General features: G+C 42.3%; 1 protein-coding gene across 1 annotated transcript in view; it reads right to left on the bottom strand.

The window, feature by feature from the left end:
- The window catches only part of ITGB1 (integrin subunit beta 1), a 42805-nt gene extending 25345 nt beyond the window's left edge, over window positions 1-17460 (bottom strand). Inside the window, exon 1 of the mRNA XM_015619051.3 lies at window positions 17248-17460. Coding sequence (XP_015474537.1) covers window positions 17248-17256 — 9 coding nt within the window. The 5' untranslated portion in view covers window positions 17257-17460. The remainder of the gene's footprint in view (window positions 1-17247) is intronic.
- Between the last annotated feature and the right edge of the window lie 3721 nt (window positions 17461-21181).

Genomic DNA, 21181 nt, shown 5'->3' with positions numbered 1-21181 from the left:
GCTCGCTTCCTTTACCTCCACAGCTTAATGGCTTTTCCAGCTGCCAAGTGCTGGGAAAACACCAGCAGAGATCGGCTGTTTTGGATTCAGTTCTGACTGCTGTCCCATGCAGGCAAAGCCATGCACACCCCCATCCTCCCACCCTCCTGCCGCAGCTGCAGCGTCAAATGCACTCCCCTGCAAGTCCCCAGTCAGCACCGGGAACTGCCCTCTTGCAGATTTTTCCACTGAGGGAATAAATCCAAACAAATAACTCCTGAGTACACTGAATGGCCAAAGGAAGCCTTTGGAAACCCTTGGTGTGGAGCTACAACAAAATGTTGTGTCAGTATTCGACCACAGGTTACTGAACACAGAAAAAAAACCCCAATCGTTACAAGAAATAAATTCATATTTGATACAACATTTAACTATTTTCTATTATACTTGTTCTCCCCTTTCTAAATCCTTGAAAAATATTCCAGAATTCTTGAAAAAGTGGGGTCTTTTTCTTCCCTGAAAAAAAGCAACTCAAAGCCAAGAGATTGAAATCTCTTTAATAACTGTATCACCACTTGGATCCTTTTTAAAAGGCTGCAAATGCTGTGCTGTTGAAAAACTGATTTTAAAATTATTTCTCCACATTTGTGAACCATAATCTATGTTTGTTAAATATTTTAGGAAAACAAACATGGACACAACCTTAAATGTTTAGATCCAATACTTTCCAAGTTGCTTTCTTGACAAACAGCAATGCTTGAAGAAAATTTTTAATTTATAAAATCAGCTTTGATGGAAATTTCTGGAGCTTTTAATTTGAAATGAGAGACTCACTGAGTGACAATAGAAACAAGGAAGGATTATTTCACCATAGAACTTTGAATTTGTAAATTAAGTATTTAGAACTTTTACATTCTGTTAATCATCAAGACATTTAGAAATTAACCACTCCACAGTACTGAAGCCTTTTTAAATTTATTTATTAGAATGGCAATAGCATCCCTGCAGAAAATTAACAGGGCAAATGGTATTGAGGAAGAAACGTAAGAGTTATACACACATTTATTCCTTTGAAATTAAGTACTGATGGCTATGCTGCTCTCCTCTCATCACTCTCCAGCTCAGCACTGCCACAGTTTATACAGATATTAAGGCAATATTAACAACATGTTAGGTTCCTGCAGTATTATTCCCCTCAACTAAGCTGCTCCTCATCTCACCCAGTAACACAGTACCCACCAAGCTGATGGCAAACACAGGAAAACAACTCATGACATCTGCCCCTGCTGTATTCTGAACTGTGCCTTACTGCAAAGCTTTCCATTGAAACACGCAACCAGACCACAGGGGAAACATTTCAGTCTGCAGTAAGAGCTGAGCCCTCGTGCAGATGCCACCTTTTTGAGGCAGTATCCACAAAGTCAATTTATATCCCCACACCCTGCTCTAATTGCATTTATAAACCTAGAAATGAATACACAACTCACACTTTTGGACTCGCTTTCATGCCTCCCGCAGCCTAACACTTCTTAGCATGAGCAGTATTTTCATGGGTTTAAATCCTGGTTCAGAAATGCTGCACAGAATTAATTCCTCCCAGAGATGATGTTATGTTTACAGCCACTTTCACGTAGTCCAAGGATGGAAAGTCACTTAAGAGAGCTGCCCCATCCTCCTTGTTGATTATTCAGTCTTGTTAATCAGCCTCCTTGCTGATTATTCTTACTGCTTTCCTTTTTGTTCAGTGCCAGCATTACTGTGGCCGACAGGAGGGCTGGAGCAAGAAAAGATCTGTCTGAAACTAATCCAACAAAGAAAGTGTCTTGTTTCCTCCACCTGGGTACAAAACCCACTTATCCTGGTGTGGCAGAAGTGGCGAGATGAGGACGAAGAAAAAGAAAACTTGGGGTGGGTGGGTAAGTAAAGGCTCCTGCTGCTCAGCCAGAGCCTGTGATTGCGTGCTGGACTACACTGGTCACACAGCCAAGCCCCCACCCCCAGGCATGAAGGCTCCAGTTAAAAAAGGAGCAGGAAGAGACACTTTTCTAAAATAAGCAGAATGAAATAGTCTCTGGAGATGCCTGTTTCAGAACTTGATGGCTACCCTGCTAAAATAGTTCCTTCTTCCCTCCCTCCAGAAGGGCTCCTGGCATTAGCTGAGGGCCATACTTTTCAGTCTGAATTTTACTGACTGGCAGAATGGATCCCACTGACATTTCTGAAAAAAAAAGCGGGGGGGTAAAAGAAGGAACTGAAGAACCAAACAACCTTAGTGACATGGGACAGCACTTACACAGACACTACAAACCTCTAGCAATGACCTGCAAATACTCTTGAAAGCAGAACTCCCACAACAGATGTCAATAATTACAATCCTCAAGTTACCTGCGCATGAAACAACTCAAACATATCTGCTTGTACAACTATTCACTGTAGAGAAGCAATTTACTATAAAAGAAAGCAGTAAAATGGTATCTTGCTGTTCTGTTCTGAGAGAAGCATATTGCTGAGTAAGGCACCAAAAAAAAAAAAAAAAAAAAAAAAAAAAAAAAAAAGTGGTTTTACATGAAGGAGCTACTTTTGATAAAAGCTTTCAAGCCTGTGGTACAGATTTCCCCACCAATCTTAAATTGGTAATTCTTCATTTATGACCTTCACAGCTATCGTATTTACCAAATCAGTGTTACTGTGATACTGGAGTATACTTGGAATACACTGCACAGTAAGTTCCAGGACCACCATTAAGAAACTACGTGCTGCATTCTTCATTAAACAAGCAGAGATTTGGGGTAAACACTGCTGCTTGAACTGCCAGCAATTTTAATCAAAGAACCCAATCCTAAACTCAGCCTGTAACACTATTTGTTCCCTGGATGCAGAACAGCCCTGTGATGGCTGCCCTTCACAGAGGCCCAGCTCCTGACCTTGCACCATCAGGGATGAGCTAGCAGAGCATCCCCATGTAGGGAAAAGTCAAGATGGACAACAGAAGTGCAGTCCCAAGAGCAGGAACAAATGGGAATGCTAGAAGTAAGCCTTCCTTCAACAGCCTATCTATCTACCAGCCTAACAGCACGGCTCAAGGCCACAGTGTTCCTTCTGCCCCTGGTAACTTCAGACATGAACACAGCAGGTTTTGAACTGCTTGCAGTAATATGGAAAGAATGGGATGTTATCCCAGACTGAAGTGCAAAATAAAAAATTCTTTAGCACTGAAATAACTTTTACACAAAAAAGTTCAGCACATCAGGACTGTTACTCAAAATGTCTCCTGAGAAAAGTTAAAGGCATAACCACTTCAGCTACCGTGATCCTACAGCAAAAAAGAATCGACAGTATTTCACATTGGACTTAACTTCTGTCAGCTATTTCTAAGTTAATGGAATAAAACAAGTCTCCAAATACTCGTGAGAATCACTTCCATATACACTGTTTTAGCAGGGCATCATATATTAAAATAATATATAATAAACCAGTTATGACTTAAGTTTCAACAAGAGTTAAAATCTATAGAAAACTCATTTTCTGCTTAGGTTAGGGAGACTAGCTCCTCCATTCTAGTTTGGTCCTATAAGGTCACTTGCCACAATTAGTGTGTCACTGTCAGTTCAGGAGATTCTCCTGCTGGGATGGGATTCCAATACAAATGAAAATACACATTTCTGCATGCCCAAACCATGAGAAAAGATATCACAATTCTGCAAGTTTGACATCGGAACTACTGTGCCCTGCTCCTGTGCCAGACAAACATGAAGAGAACGGCAACTGCTTTTTAAGTCTAGAGTCTAACTCAACTAACTCTGAGTTACACTACATTACTATCCACAGTTGATTCATACAGCTCTAAAAATTTTCCCACAAAATCACGCAGCTTGAAATTCACCAAAAGAGTGAATGCAGTGGGAAAAATCAGTAGGTGTTAGATTCTAAAATAACTTTGTGTCTTTTGCTGAAATCCCAGCATGGGCACTCACATCACATGGCCTCTTCTGCAGAATAAATGAAAATGGTCATGTACAACTACGAGCAGGCTGAGGCCACAGCTCATGAGAACAGAGCTAGAAGGCCATTCATGGTATCATCTTGTCCCCAGAGTATGGGGTGTTTGTTAGTTTATATAGGACTATGCTGGACACAGCTGCTTCAAGACTGAAACACTAACTTCACAAGCACTCACATGGTTTGACCAGATTATTGCTTTTGCATAGAATTTGCTGGTATTTGTTTCTAGGTTTCACAGGAGGTCTCAACTTTCTGATGGCTCTAAATAATGGAATGAAAAGCAACTGGGCATTTCTATGCAAAGTATTTTTTGGTTTTGATTTGAATTATGGAGTGGAAACCAATCTGCCCAAGATAGGTGTCTGGCTGCAGCGAATTACAGTGGGGAAGATTTTTCTTAATGGAAGACATAAATTTCCTCTATAATCAGAAAAAATACAAATACTGGGTTTCAAAACAACTGAAAATGATAGTTTTCTGGTATCTGACATCTCTCTACAATGAGAAAGATAAAATGCAGTAGATCCAGTTGGGACATGACAGAAGGTGGTAATTGATGCCAGATATTTTACAGTACTGTGGTATACAGAGGAAGTAAGGTAACTGGGCTCCAGCCCCTCCTCAGCCCCAAAGGGTTTGCATTCCCATTTCCTGGGAATGCTCTATCATCCTACATGACACACTAGTAAGAGCTTTAATTAAACCAAAGCTGCTACACATAAGAAAAGACACAGAGACAAAAACGAGCTGATAGTTTTGTCGATAGTTTACCTACTGAAGGGCTTATATAACAGGAGGTAGATAAAAAGGTGTAAGTGGGGTTCTAGTTACTGTCCCCTGTAATATTTACAGACTCACACATATTGTCCATGACAAAAACCAGAGATTTGGGTTCATAATTTGGAGTATGAACCTTATTTCTTTCTCACCAAATGCTCTACCCTGAAGGAAACTGAAGGGAAACAGATGTATGTTCATATACAGACACATAAGAGAGCCTCAACTGCAAACCTCGTGTGCTGGGGATGACCACTCTGACCAGTGCACACTGGGCTGAAATCCCTCTTTACTTGCAGACCTGGCCAATCCAAACTGTATAGACTTGTCTAGGGACTTAAGTTAAAAGCAAAATGAGCGAAAGGCAGTTTCTGGAAAGACAGAAAAAACAACAGTACATAGACTTTTATGGAACATAGTAAAACTATTAAGACAGGGTAAATTACACACCATGCCTGATTTAATTTTATTTCTATGTGTGTTGCACTGTATTTCTGTGTTTTCACTAGCAAAATCTATTGATAATTTCTCTAAATGAAAAACTCCTGTGATTGGCTCCACACCTAAGTAATACTCATCACAAGAAAAACAAATGCCATAGCAAATTGTAAAAAAGACTACTGCTACTAAAGCCCACTCAATTTATTCACAGAATATTCTGAGATGAAAGGGACACACAAAGATGACTGAAGTCCAACTCTTGACCCTGCACAGGACAGTCCCAAGAATCACATCATGATTTGTCTTTTCCAGAAATATTTCTATTTCAGAACCCACATATGTCCAAATTTCATGCTGATGATGGTGACAGAAGCTAAAATAATTGGAAAAAGATGCATAGGGCAACTTGAAGATCCAGCAACTGACAAAGAGACTTCATCTTTCTTTTTTAGTCAGCAAACCCCAAGTGCAACCTTGATCTCTTCCCTTTGTTCTCAGGCTTTTTGGAGAGCACTGCAGTGCAGGCAGGATTAACACTGGTTAGTCAGCATCATGTTTGAAGGAAGGACTTTTTTTTCAAACAGCATGTGTACACACTGCCATGCACAGACAGCTTGTAATTCCTGACAAGCTTTTCCCAGTACTACCATGCCACAAATCATTACCAATTTAAGAACACTACTTTGCTGCATTAACCATCCTTGTCCCTGGCTTGGTTTTTATGTACATGAAGAGGGTATTTGTATAACACTTTCTTGACGTATTGAATCATAATTTGAAGCTAAGATTCCACAGTTCAGGAGCTGCTTTGGAAAGCATCTCAATGCTTGAAAGATAGACACAGCTCACAAGAACAAGCAACCTGTGCATGATGACCACATATACCAAACTTTTCAAGTCAGGTACTCTTTCTCATGAACATGTTGCTTTCTATTTAAATATTTTTTTACCAGGCAGTTATCCACAAACTGCAATTTACAGCACTCTGACAGCTGTATTTTGGAAAACGAGACTAACAAACAGGTGTATTATGCTTAATGTTCAACACTAAATTAGGAGAGAAATACAACTCTGCATGTTCTCCATCAGAGCACGCAGAGACTTGCAGCTACACCTCATTAAAAGATCAGCAATGTGTTTATGTGTTGATTACCAGTGGCTTATATCCAATTTAAGCTATAACATTTACATCTCTGACAATCCAGTTTGCAACTACATCTTGCTCTATACGTCTCAAACTGTTGTGCTTATGAAATCCCATGTTGGTGCATCCTGCCCACAGAACCCAGGGATTCCTACGAAGATACGATGAAGCTCTTTGAATTTTAGGAAAGGACAAAACAATAGAACCTGTTCCTGTGCTGCTTATGCTGACATGCAAGCACCCTGCAAAGGCAGCACCTCTCCAAGCCTAAACCACTAAAACACACCAAGCCCACTGCTATCAATACTGTGGTTGAAAGTGTTTGCTGCATCTACAACACCCCCATATATGCACACCTAGAAATCTTCCTGTTTAAGGAAAAATATACAATGTGGACATGTTCCAATAACAAAAATATGTAATTTTTTCCCCCCTTACAACTGTCACTGTCAAAAATATACCTTTTCCATACTCTTCCAAACAAGCTTCTAAGAGCTCATCACAACCTTACTGACTCAAAGCACGTTTTCTTCAGAAGTTTTTAATTATCACCATACTCAATCTTGCTGTTATGAGTAGGCATTTTTCAGTAACAAATATTTCAGGATTTTTATTATTCCAAGCATCTCTTCACACGACTGTGATTAAAACAATTTCAAGAATCTGTTGTTTCAATACTTTTCAAATGCTTTTAGAATCCCGAGTTGTTTTTGCCATAATAACTTAATTTCTTCTCTAGTCTAAATGTAACATCATTTTTCGGTGGGAGAAAGTGTGAACTGGATATTTAGCTTGATTACATAGTTTTTTCCAGCCTACAAGAGTTCTTGGCTAAGTTTAGCACTTCCATCACAGACAGATTACAATTAGGAATGCCATATAATGATTTAATCCATTCTAGTAGAAAACATGGGGGTCTGTTTTGTGTTGCAGTATTAAATTCCTGCACACTCTGCACTGCTTACTACTCCCATAAAGATACTATTTAATTTTGTGCAACTTAAACCTCACATTTATCCACAAGGGGAAACGAAAAGTTTAGTTAAGCATATAAATATAGCTCTTACACAGCTGACTGTAACTGATGCTTCCGAGGCTGTACTGCCTTCATGACTGTCACAACATCTGGCTAACTTTACTTTAATCCAGGCTTTTTTGTTAAAGGAAAAGCAGAACAGAGGAAGTCTGTTCTTAAGTAAAAAGCTAGAGAATTTCAGTTAATGCAACATCTCACTCATCTATTTCTTTAAGAAAAAACAATTGCAAATGTGTTGTCGGCTGTTGCTGCGGGTACTGCAGGAAGCCAGCAGCTGGCACACAGCAAACTCAGCGGAAACGCATCTGTCGTTACATGGCAGAGCTCACCCACCAGGAGCTATCATTAACACAGGGTACAGTTTCAGCAGCCAAAACCTAGATGAAAGCTAACTGCACCTGAAAGAACCAGCAGTGCTGCAGCATCACCAAAACGGCAACCTCTGACCTTGCACTAGCACTCTGGGACCTCCCTCACCTTTATCCCAAGCCAGGATCTTGAGCCATCCCTTTCCTCTCCATGTCAAAAGCCATTTTCTGTAAGCCTCACTGAAAACCAGACCTCCACATGGACAGAGGAGTGCTGAGGAAGCACCTTGTAAGAAGGGGCAGGTGGCTGTCAGACTGACTGCCCTTTAAAATGACACTGGGCTCTCTGCTGCTAAACCAGCCTAAATTCAGGATGTCACAGGCCAACCATCCTAAGCTGATCTCAGATGAACTGTCTATAAATGTTCTGTAACACAGCCAGCCAGTTTGGGGAACTATTCTGATTTTATTTTTACATGCTTTCAGAATATATTAGTTGGCTGAAGAAATTAACACAAGCAAAGAGCAAAATACTGAAGGATTTTAGGTTTGTTGTAGTTGCTTGTTCATATTTTAGTTCAGAATTTGAACAGCAGAAACATAAAATAATATTTACAGATAATATTCAAATATTTAACATCAAGTTTTTAAAACATTCTCTACATATTCACTATTCAAACACAATTCAGAATGAGACTTCTACTGAAACAACTCTTGTCATCAGCATTCTTTTAATGCCAGGTAAGTGTCCAGAAAAATGATTATGCAGAAATAATAAACTGGTCATCCCACAGAACTACATACAGCCTTAACAATCTGCATCTGTGAGATTCTGAATATAAGTTGATTCTGTATATATATTTAATTTTTCGTACATATGTTATGTATTTTTGTGTACATAACTAACAATGACTATTAATTCAATGGCAGTAATAACTAGGCAGAAGCACAAACTGAAACAAACAGTGGACTTCATCCAGATTTTGATGCAAATTTGAACACTTGCAAAAAAGCTCATCAATCTCAGGAAAAAGATAACTTCAACCTTAAAAGACTTTTTAATAAAAATAATCAAAACCAAAACCACCCAGACACGTCAGAAAGTATTTCATAAAAAGCAGTCCTGGCCTGAACAATCTGCCTATTCATACACTTCTGCTGCTTTCCAGAGCAGGATTTTAAGCCTGGAGTCCACAAGCTGCTTATAAGAGCACTGCAAAAGATAATAAAAGATGTGGCTTCTTATAGTAGCCAAGTACATCTACCAGTTTGCTACTAGTGAAACCCAGGAAACAGCTCTACTCCTCCAGACCCTAAAATTCCCCACTTTGCACCCTTTATCTCTCTGGTGCCAACTGTGGATGGTACTTTCACCTCTTAGCTGTGTCAGTGGAACAAGCTGAGCAATAACAGCCTGCTGAGTGATTTCTCACCTGATCTCGCAAGTTAAGATGGATTACTCAAGTCAGAAGAGCACTGAAGCAGGCACGAGCAGATGTGTAGAGGTTCCACAGCAGTTTATGCCAACCTATCTCTGGAGTGGCACAGTGCCACACGCTCTCGCTATGAGTTGCAGGTTTTCCCGTTCTTGCCCAGACTCTGAAGCACATCTGTTGCAATGCATGTGGTCTTCCAGATGCAACAGCTGATCTAACTGAAAATTAATTTTTTGCCAAACAATTTTTCAACCAGAACAGTTATTTTAATAATTAAATGTATAGCACTGTAACTTCCATGGCTGATGCAAGCAAGATGGCAAAACTGCACAGCTACAGGGAGGAGGGACCGGTGAGACCTACAGCTGGTAGAAATTGCTACAGAACCACATTCCTGTGAAAATTAAACACAATTTTAGCTAAATTCATGGTTCAAAAGCCACTGGAACATTTTACAAACGATGAAATTCAGGTAAATTTGAAAACCAATTGTCTGCTGCAGAGTTTTGAGTTACTAATGAGTGAGCTCTTGGTTTTTTTTTTAATTCTGCAGAGACATAGCATTAAAATTGCTTCCAGCTACAAGCAAATGTTAATCATATTAAATACATATATTCATTTAGAAAGTGAAACTGCATTGTGAATTATGCACCAAAAAGCAAGAGTATCTGTGCAAACTCTTTTATTACTACCCAAACTGGACAGCTGGCAATGGTAAAAATGCTGGCAGCAATCTTACACAGTATGGTTACTCCTTAAAGCTGAAGTTGTTTTTCACTGAAGTGAGATATCTGTAACATGGCTGTGTAACATTTTAGTCTAGCCTTTGAAAAATTATGTCAACAACATGTGTAGTGGAGGGAGTTATCACATACATAGGAAAAAACTGTTTATTGCTGTTTAATGATTTTATGATGCATATTTAACAACCTATAGCTGATATGTACAGCATGTTCTTCCAAAAAAGGAAATTTGCTGTTTCCTTTCTTATGCTCAAGTCCACACCCAGAAAAAAATTACACTGAAGTTCTTGTACATTAATTTCTCACGCTGATTTGTATTTGCATAGAAGGGACAAAACAACACAGAAAATCACTCCCCATTTTTGAACTGCACAGTAAAAGCAAAGAACAAGTGTTATTTTCTAAAATGTTATACTTTCAGATGTTTTGGGAATGCACATAAATTATATTCATTTGTGACTGAAAGACAGATTTTTAATCTGTTCTGACACAAAAGCAGCAAATTGACAATTCAAGAACTGTCAAACCTTGTATTTTATGCAGATGGGACATAGCATGCCTTTCAGCTTTGGGACAATCTCCACCTGGCATCACAATTATACATACTAAATACAACCTTGCAGAAGTGCAAAAGGAACCTCTGAGAAGGTAATTCTTGACTTTATCTTCAGCTCACTAAAACTAATTTCCTAATACACAAGAAAATAAAACATTAGTGTAATAAGAAAAAAGACCAGCCAGAACTCACTGGCAGCACATCAACCATGCTCACCCTAGCCAACCTTGCAGATAATGATAGCAAAGATTTCCTCATTTCTCCTTTTCATTAACAGAAGAGGGAGCATTTCACTTGCTGACTGGACAAGCCTTCAGCCACTTCATTCTCACATAATATTGTTAATGTATCCAAAGATGTGTTAGCAATATTAGAAATCATCCCGATACAAAATTTATTCCAAATTTATCGATAATGAACTACTAAAATGCGTGTCATCTTTTGACACCTGGAAGAGTGCTTTAACATAAAAAATATTATGTTCTTTCATATTTATCTCCACCTCAGAAATAGGCCTTCCTTTTAGGTGAACTCATCATTATAAAACCTCTTTACCCAGGAGGTGGAAAACCAGACAGCTGAGGGTCTAGCCAGAACTGGATGTTGCCAATTTAATACTTAAGCAACTGGATTTCTGGAGAGTGCTGGCCAAGCTACTAGAATGACAGGTCTTTCAAATGACCTCCCATGGTCACCAGGATGCTCTGGTTACTCCGCTGCTCACTGGGAGAGCATCCTCTGCTTTGTGGAAGATCATTCCCAGCAGGTCTTGCCAGCCTACAAGGACCCAGAGCAGATGAGGACAGACCAGATGGACAGGTCAAGCTTTGCAGAGCAGCTTCCTGCACAGGGGGAAGATGTGACTCTTGGTGCCATTGCCCAAGGTTAGCACACGTTAAGACAAATTAAAATACAATTTTGCCAACAAAAATTAAACACCAGAATGACAGCTTATCTCCCTTTTCCCCCTGCAGAATGGGCACATCCTTATCTCAATACTTACTTCAAGGGCAAGATTATGCCAAACTACACATCCCAGTCTCAGGTTTGTTTTCCAGAGACCAAGTATGCACCGATATTCAAAATACCACCTTTGACTCATCACCATTTCCTAAGTGAAATACCGACTCTTTCTAAATTAATCTAATATAATTATTTTTCTTCTCTTCTAAATAACCACAAATCACTCATCTTTGAATGAGAGTAAGTTCAGTGTTTCAGTTCAGCCCAATATATAATTACTGTTTTTCATTCTACCACAAAGGATGAGAAAAGAAAGATTTCTCTTTCTCTGTTTAGCTTCCATATAAAAAATGCTTTTACTTGTCTATCCATGAGGTTAAAAAAAATATTAATAGCTATAACAGAAAATTAACTACATGTAAATACTTCTTTGTAGTATAAATGCTACAGAGAAATTTATAGTTTAAAACAACAAGAATTTACATAAACACCCCTTTTTCCTGCTTTTGCACTAGAATATATCAAGAGCAGAAGTTAAAACGAAGTAAGTCAAAACTAGGACTAAGTCAAGTATAAGTAAGTGATCTCATACAAAACACAAAGCAGAAATAAGAGAACTACAAATACGATGACAATCATTTTGGGGGCAGAAATACTGGGATTAGATATTGTATATGCTGCAGTTTATGAGCATTATAAAGAGGAGTCTGCACTTAAACATGGTCTTACTGATTAGAATATTTGAGAAAGCAACTTTTATAGTCTAATGATTTGCTGACAAAATGTGAGAACTGCATTAATTTAACAAATATTCTCAAAATATTTTTCTGTGATATAAAGGAATGAAAAGGACGGTGAGAGAAGATCAGTATCTTCTTAGTTCTTACGAGCAATAACAAAGTTAAGATTCCAGCCTCAGCTTTGTTACTCAAAACTTTCCCCTCTAATAAAACCACAAGAATAATAGTGGCATTTTGTTGCTGCTGTTGGAAAAGAAAAAAAACACATGAAACTGCTTTTAAGATAGAAAGCATGTTTCATAACCCATTTTGCAGCTGACTGTAAAGAGAAATGAGAAAGATATAGCAAAAAAAAATCACTGATATATTAAAGAGCCTCTGCTCAGTGACATCCAAGTAGGAGTTTACCTTTTGCAAAAGCAAACATTAATATTATAAACTCATCAGGCTAATTGCCCTACCATGTGCTTGGTTATATGCAAATTTTGTTATAGATTAGAGACTCTACCATCTCTCTGAACATATCCAATCCATTAATGAGAGAATACAACAGCCCAGGAAGTCCACTAACCACTCTGATTAGTTTACGAATAGAAAAGTAAGTAAGAGAAGGGGGTTATTACAAAAATACAAGATGTTTAATAACAACATTCTGCTAAAGAGAGCACCTTGAGTACTGAAAAAGACAATCATGTTATTTAGTGATGTATAACGAAGTTCCTAGTGTCTCATTTTTCATTCAAAGGAAGTTAGAATTTTCGTTTTCTGTGTAATATTCCCAAGATAATCTTTTCAGCAAACTTACATGTCTTAAACTGGGCTAGAAACTCACACAGCTAAAGCACAGGACAATTTCTTACAATGAAGCTGCATATACTTTTTACTGGTACATACACTAATAATTCACTTGGTGGGAGAGAAAAAAGTTCAGAGAAAAAGTCTTCTCATAAATTTATTCTGACTTGCAATTTTAGGAGTTCAGGTTACTGGACCACACCTACGCAGGACAAGTTAGAAAAGAAAAAAAAAAATAGAATTTGTCTTCCCATTTGTGGGTAAACACAAAAATGGCTTTGTAGGCTACCCCAGAAATGCCATAACCACAACAACTGACAGATACTGGTCAATACTGTGGTCCCCTCTGGTTACCGCATGACAAGGAACAGCATCCTTTTTAGAAAATTTGCAACACAATACACCACAGAGCAGAGCAAGGAGGAACTACACAGAAAAAAGGAGAACATATTTGCCACCATAAATTACAATATTCAGCAGCATTAGAACTACCCAACAGATTTAAATTTTCTAACACAAAAGGAGCATTAAATCAGACACAGATATTGCCAGTATCAATCCAGGAGACAGAACTGCAGAATTTGTTCATCAAATCTGTGATACCCCCTCCCTCTTGAAAAGCAAACAAACTTCCTCTTCAGAAAAAAAAACAGCTATTGCTCCCCTACAAAAAAAACTTATTGTCATGTACAGCTTTGAGATGTGTTTTGTCTAAAAAACGTCCCTGCACTCCTACACCAGAGTAAAAAGCCTTGAGTATCAAACCAGCAATGTTAGAACTGGCAGTGAGAATGCTGCTATTAGAACATTATTTCAAAGCAAGGTGAGTGGGGCAAGTGAAACAATTTGTAGAATCAGCAATATAAAGACAGATGGGAGATGAGAAGCAGGAAAACACAGACTGAACTCTGAGTTTTCTGCTGTGGGGAGACCGGAAATTTTCTACTGGGCACAGAATATAGCAGCTGACTTAAAAATCTAGTCATGGGGGAACAGTACATATACTGGCAAGTACTTTTTAATGACACTTCCAAAATAAATCTAACTACATATTGCCTTAATTACATTTTTGGGATTGATTTAATTTATGTAATTGCTTTATGAGCTCTACCAATAGAAGCAGCTTAAAAGGCAAAGCAAAAAAAAAAGTAGAAAAAAGGCACTCACAACAAGGATTCCCTCTCAGAGGGCTGACGGCAGCTCCCAAGAATTAAAAGGATGCCAAGGGGATTGGCCATCCAAAACAAAAGTTGGAAAAAATAAATCACATGATGTTCTAAAAAAACCAAAGGAGGCAGAATAGGCTCTGCTCTTGTAAAGTATGGATTCTGTCTTTTTCTGGGTCTGTCAAATCAATGTCTTTTCCAAGTGTCAGATGAGGTGGCATGAGCAACCTTAAAGCTAGTGATTAATACTGATTGAACCTCATTTGTGCAATGTCTCATGGATTACAATAATCTGTCTTACATGGAAGGGGTACCAAACACATCTGTAAAGGAATGAGGAGGAAGGTCAGGTATACCAATGGCCACCAAGTTCCATCCAGCCTTCCTCCACAAAACCCACCCCCCACACCACGTGAGAAATTACCAGAGAAAGCAGCACAGCTCACACATCCTCGTCCTGTGCAGCAGTGACAGGTGACATGAGCAAAGGCTGCACCAGGCATCATGAGCAGGTCCACAATGAAGAAACCCAAGCTCCTGGACCCCGTGCAGGAGGGGAACAACAGGGACTCTGCATGGCTGTCCACTAGAAGGAAAGGGAGCCCGATGCAGAACTAGAGCCTTTGCTTACTAAAAGGGTCCCAGCAAGAGAAGGTACTTAACAGCCTGCTGAGCCATCACAGCTGCTGTACCTTGTTTCAGTACCAAGAGCCATAGCCAAGCACGAAGCCTGTAGCAGATGAGAAGCTGGGAGAGCCACAAGCTAAGTGTGCATCACTCAACTAAATCGAGACTGGGTGGAAAGGTAGGCATGACAACTATTTACAAACAACTGATGGGCACTCATACCAGCAGCAGCAAGGGAATTACATTCAGGGCAAGGGAGACCACAGCACGTGCCCAGCCCATGTGTGCATGGCTCTCCCCAAGTTTGCCTTTCTGCTACCCAAGTTATCTAGTTCCTGAGCTGCTGCTATAGCAAACAAGCTTTTTTCAAATCTGACCTACAGCATAACTACCCAATGAGAGTTATAGAGAGGATGGTTTAGAGAGAGGAATGAAATAATGAATCAGGAAGAAAGAACAGCAGGAAAAGTTCTCAGAGAGTTTTTTTTCAGCTTTGGGAATCACTTCCCAAAGGAAGTGGTGTAAGGCTAACCACTTGAGTCATTTAAAACACTCAAGACAAAATTCTGCACTCCCATCAGAAATGCATGCATATTCTCAGAGAAACAAGCATCCCTCCAAATCAGTCTTTCACAAGGGTGGGCATTACTAGGGACATGGACAGCAGACTCCTGAATACAGAGTGCAGCATGAACTCCCTGGCTGCACCCACAAAGAACACCAGTTTTAACTGCTGACATTTAATTTTGAAATAAATATGGCTCATTTATCATGTGGCTGGCAAACAGATACAGCACTTACCAGATCCAACTTTGATTCAGGTAATATTATGCATGCCTGTCAGCTTTTCACCTTTCAGCTGAAATATCTTCGAAAAGGACAAAAGTTGAAGGTGTTCACATCTTAAACTTGTCTTGTCTTGCCAACCTATTGCCAATGGCTCACTGTTTTTGCAACCCTTATAAATAGAGCCTTAGGCAAGCTTGCAAAATGCTACTTAATCATTCCCCAGAGGCGAGTAATATTTTTTGTGACAGGAGAATGAATCATTGGTTTCGTCGCTGAGATGGATGTGGACAATGAATGTCTTTGCTATTCTTAGTCTTGTTTAATTTAGCCTAACTTACATCTTTCTAGTAGTGTAATACTACTTAAAAACCCTACATACAACCAGGAACTACAAAGTCCTCACTGCTACCAAGCTGTCACATTTCTCAAAACTAATTTCTCTCACACTACCATCACCTACCAAATTATCTGTGTGCCAGGAATACAAGTTATTTAAATCTGTTTACACAAACATAAAATCCTGCTTCATTTCAACACCTTAGCACACAAGTAGCATTAGCCGTGAGTGGTTCCACTAATCTAAATGGAGACAATCCTTACTCCTAAAGTTTTGTGTATCTTGGCATGAACGGGACTGTAGCAGCAATGGCAAATCTACCAGAAAAATCAACATTTTCACCCAACAAGTATGTGCACATGTGCTGGCATGAATGGACTGTTGTATTCTATCAAGGACAAATGAAGAAGCAAACATGAATGCTGATCAACGTTTTTTCATAAACAGTCACAAAGACTACCTACTGAGTTTAACAGGCAGTCAGATACTTATTCCATAACATAAAGACGTCTGACATGGGCCTAAACAGTGAGTCAGAATTAATTTCTCATCACTTTTTTTACCACCAGTAAATAAAGGCAATAGGAGAGAAAGCACTGCGCTCCTTCTGTAAGATTTTTCAGAAATCCCCATGGGGGACTGGCATAGAGGCCTCACATCCCGACACAAGTTTATAGCAAGCTATAGAGGCTAAGAGCCAGTCTGGACGGATGGAGCAGCCAAACGCTGCAGTGCGACCATCCCGTCATTCAAACTGCACACAGCCCGCTCTCAGCGCTCGCCTTCTGCAGATACGGGCAGGTCAAAACCCTGGGTGCTCAAGGTCCTACAGTGCCTCACTCCTTTCGTTCCCATTCCTGTTCCTCCAGCGCCCGCTTCCCGCGGAAGGCACCTTCCCCCTCCGGACACCCGCCCTCGCCCGCACTGCCGGGAAGCCGCCCGAAACTTTCCCAGCCGAGTGCTGCCCGTTTCCCGGGCACCACCGGCGGGAGGCGGCGGCAGGCACAGGCTACGGCACAGGGTAGGGGCTCCGTCCCTCTGGGAGAGCGGGGTTCGGGGCGCTGCCAGGGTAGGGCCGGCGCCGAGCGGACAAAGGCCCGGCCGGCCCCGGCGGCACGGGAGGCCCGAGGCCGCCGTCCCGCCGCCACAGGAAGCCGCAGGCTGGGCCCGACACCTTCCCGCCCACAGCGCCGGGCGGGCACGGCGGGAGGCGGCGCCCCGTCCTCCGCCCGGGACCGGCGCCGAGCGACCCGCACACGGGGCGGCGGCGGCTCCCGGCGCGGGAAGCGGCGCTCGCAGTCCAGCGCCGCCCGCCGCAGCTCGCCCGAGGCGCTGAGCCCCGGGGCGGCCACAGGCACCGCTCCTCTCGCTCCCGGCCGGCTGCGACCCCCGCCCGTCCTCCCGTTACCTCGGCCATGGCTCTGGGCAGCGGGCGCGCTCCGGCCCGCCCGGCTCGCTGCGGCTCTCTGTGCCCCGGCGTCCTGGGCTGGGCTGGGCAGGGCTGGGCTGGGCGCGGCGGGACGCCCGGGCTCGCTCCTCGCTGGCTGCCCGCCGCCGCCTGCTCCGAGCTGCTGCGGGAGCCCGGCCCGCGGGGGAGGGGAGGGGAGGTCCGCACTCCGCTTTACCCGCCCCGGAAACACATTCCTCCCCGCTGCCGTCAAGCGGGCCGGGGAGGCGTCTGCGGCGCGGCGAGCAGGGACGGGAGAGCCGTGCTTGAGGCGGGGCTCGATGCCCGCTTCCTTCCCGCTCCCATCCGTGCCGCCCGCCAGCGCCTTATTTGGCGGGGTCTGCCAGCGGCCCGGCCCCAGCGCTGCAGCCCCTGGGCTGGGCCGGTGCCTGCGGACGGGGCTGGGGCTGCCCCCGCCGGTGTTGAAAGGCTGATCTACCCCAGCCCTTCTCCTGAGGTCTCCTGCTCCCCTCCCTGCCTGGCTCTACGCGTGGAGACAGCGGGCGATCTGGGCGAAGGGGAATCGCTGTCCCTCTCGCTGGCAGCTGTTTCCAAAAGCAGTCACTAAGTGAATGATGGATGTGGAAGTCACTAAGCAATAAGTGGGCTTGTCTGATGCTAACACATGCTCCGAGCTAAAAAGTGGTTTTCTCCAAGTCCCACGGCCGGAGCCTGCTGGTGTTCGGAGCACGCCCTTGGTATTTTGAAGTGCCCCTTAAAGTAGGTACTTGGGAAATTACCGATTAAAAAAATTTAAAACGGTGCCATTCAACACCTTTTTGAAAGTAAGGCGTTGGGAAACTCAAGCTATGAACTCGCAGCTTAGAGCTCGAAGCACTGTGCCTCTATTTGTGGCTACTGGAGCTTGTGTCACTTCATGTTTCTATATGCTTAACTTAACCAGCAGTGCTGCAGCTTGTTCACAGTTTAAATCACTTTTCTACTGCTTGCTTTCTAGCTGCATTCGGAAATAAGAAAGGAATTATGTTTCTGCTTTACTAAGTGTGTCCTGTGATTGAGCCCTGTGTTCCACTTGGGCAGTGCGGTGGTTTAGGGTGCAGGCTCGTAACAGCTGTTTTAGCAGAAGCTTTTAATGCTGGTACAGCTGTAATTGCAAAACTGTTTTAGGGGTGTTGGAAAAAGAGATTGAAATGACAGACTGCTGCTCCTAGCAGTTCCATCAAAAGCAAACACTGGACAAATGAAATGGTAGATAAATAACTTTTGCATTCAGGGATAAGGACAGCAGAGACTATATGTTTTAATAGGTAAATCAATATATAATATTAGTACTACCAGGAAAGAAGAAAGCCAAAGCCAAAGTTTTAGAAATGGTAAAAATTAATGCCATGCAAAGTAAAAGCAAATGGTGGAGGGATAGCGATCTGCCAAAAATGTGAGAAATTTAATTATTGGAAGATAAAAATTACTTTTATCCAAGGTATTCTTCTCTGCTACTTTATTGCAGGGGAAAAAAGCACATGTGGTGCTAGTTACAGCAAGGTTGCAGATTTTGATCCTTGTATGGGCCATTTACTTAAAAGATGGAGTCAATGATCCTTGTGGGTTCCCTCTAACTCAGAATATTCTGTGATTCTGCTAGAATATGCAAACAGTGAGCAGCTGCCCACTATAGTGTACCACAAAGAAGTGGTGGCAAAAATGTGTTACCAAGATCACTGGGGCTCTGAGGAGTAAATAAAACTGCTCAACAGACTGGTTCAAGTGCTACCAAATGCTCAGCTCAGATCTTATTGTGTCAAATAGCCAGTGGCTGTCTGTGCTGAGCAATAGGAAATTGACAGGAAAAAGTCTCACCAAAAAAAATGTGAAAAAAAAAATCACTGAATTATTTGGCTGCTTTCTGGACTCCTTTGGAGAGCACAGATGGGTATGAAAATAATTTGTTTTTTTCCAACACTTCTGAAGTACTAAAGATGTCAGGAGAAAAAAAAAAAAAAGTGCTGGAGGAGTCTGAGCCAGGAGACACAATTGTAGGTGATGTCAAAATGTTTAATGTAGCATCTCTGTACTGCAGTGTACATGACATCTGGGAGAGTGAGTGAACAGTTTTGCACAGGAGGGCTCAAGAAAAGATGGGTTTTCATTGATAGAGTGGGAAGCTGGGAAGTGTTCGGTTCACTGTTAACTTATCTTGCAGATACAGATTTTATTATAACTTTTACACAAACATGAATCCCAAACCAGGTTTTGGTGTGTCCAGTGCTGCCTTAGTAAAAAAGCCAGCTCTGTAAATCAGGGGTGCCCAGCTGCAACTCCAGGGCTGGAGCTGAGTATCCCTATGCCAGGCAGCTCTACTGCAATCCTTCCCAGGACCTGGCTGGGAACCTCTGGGGTGAGGGGTCACTTGGGTGCCTCGGGAGCCACTGCCTCCAGAGAAGCAGGAACTGGGTGGGAGGAGAAGCTGCAGCAGCTCCTAACCACTTACCAGGGTATTTCCTTGGCTGCAGTTTCCAGTTTGCCACATGTTGCTGCCAAGCCACTGAACTCTGTCTTACTAAAGCCCACACAGCCAGGGAGCTGTCACCTTGTTCTTTGTCATCTACTCCACTTCTGCAGCTTCCAAAGGGTTTAAAGGGAGATATTTTTCAACTGGGGCCTCAGTGATAACAAGCACAGGAGTGCCATGGTTAAGTACACATTAATACCTAAAAGCAAATGCCTCCCATCAAGGGCACCCATTAGGCAACTTCATAATCTCACCAGCCACTAACACTTCCACCTTTACTTCTTCATACTGTATTAGATATCTTGCTCACCTCTGCCCCAGGGAGTGATAATTTATCTGTACTGCTCCACTTTCCCAACAAACTTTGTTACTGAGTTTTTTCCCTTTCCACTTTCTTTTCCTTCCCTGACTTTTCAAAATGCTCCTGCCCTACTTAAAGTATTTTTTTCTTTCCAAACTAAAGAAGACCAGATTATAAACCTATGGTAAAAAAGTCATGCTCTAATCACAAAAGATAAGTAAAGGGTGGGAGAGAAAACAGAAAGTCAAAGTCATTTTGCCAAGGATAGCAATTTAGCCAGGAGAAGAAAGCAGGTCTTCTGGGAACGCATCAGACTGCAGCCACCTGGGCTGAGCTGGCTGCGGGAGCACCCAGTTTTCCTGGCCTGACCTTGGAGCAGAGCAGCAGCAGCTGCAGCTGCTGTTTTATTGCAGCTGCAGCTGCTGTGCAGTCACCAAGGGGCACAGTGAGCACTGAGACCTCGCTGGCAGCTGGTCAGCACTGGGCTCTGGCTTCCAGTGTGGAGGATGGAGGAGGTGTTAGGGCTTGGACACAAGATTCATAGAGAAAGTATTATTAGAAGGGTCACTCAGTACAGGAAGTGATGGTGCTAAGTGTTTGTGGTCATTGCTTTTGATAACAGCCTCTTTTTGACTCCTCGTGAGGAGCGAGCAACACTTCTCTGAGGCAGGCAGGGAGCAAGTCTGGCAGCCTGTCAGCCATGTACAGCGTGCCCAGGATATGGAATGCTGTGTTTACACTGGAGCCATGTTCTCCTGCCCCACACAAGGAGTGAAGTGAGTCACAAATATTCAGCCAGGAGATTGCCATAGTTTGTATCCTGCGGGCAAAGGTTTGCTGTGCAAGGCTGTCTCCCTGTTGCTCACGGGAGCAATGGGCAGCACTTAGGTGCAATAACGCTGATATATTAACACCGGGTTTATGATCAATGTTTAGATCTCTGCTTTGTTCAGTTGACAGTCCTGTGTTTAACAGGAGCCTGAAAAGGTCAGAGTCCACCCAGCCCTTCCTTCAGCTCTCCAGCATTTAAAAAGCAACTTGAGGCTGTCAGGCAAGAAGAAAGGAGAGGTCACCAGGGCACATGGCCCTTCTGGTGGGACTGTGCCCTTGCTGGCACAGAGCAG

The sequence above is a fragment of the Parus major genome, chromosome 2 (assembly GCF_001522545.3).
Source record: "Parus major isolate Abel chromosome 2, Parus_major1.1, whole genome shotgun sequence".
In the NCBI taxonomy this organism is placed as follows: Eukaryota; Metazoa; Chordata; class Aves; order Passeriformes; family Paridae; genus Parus; species Parus major.
This window is presented reverse-complemented; position numbering and strand designations above follow the sequence as displayed.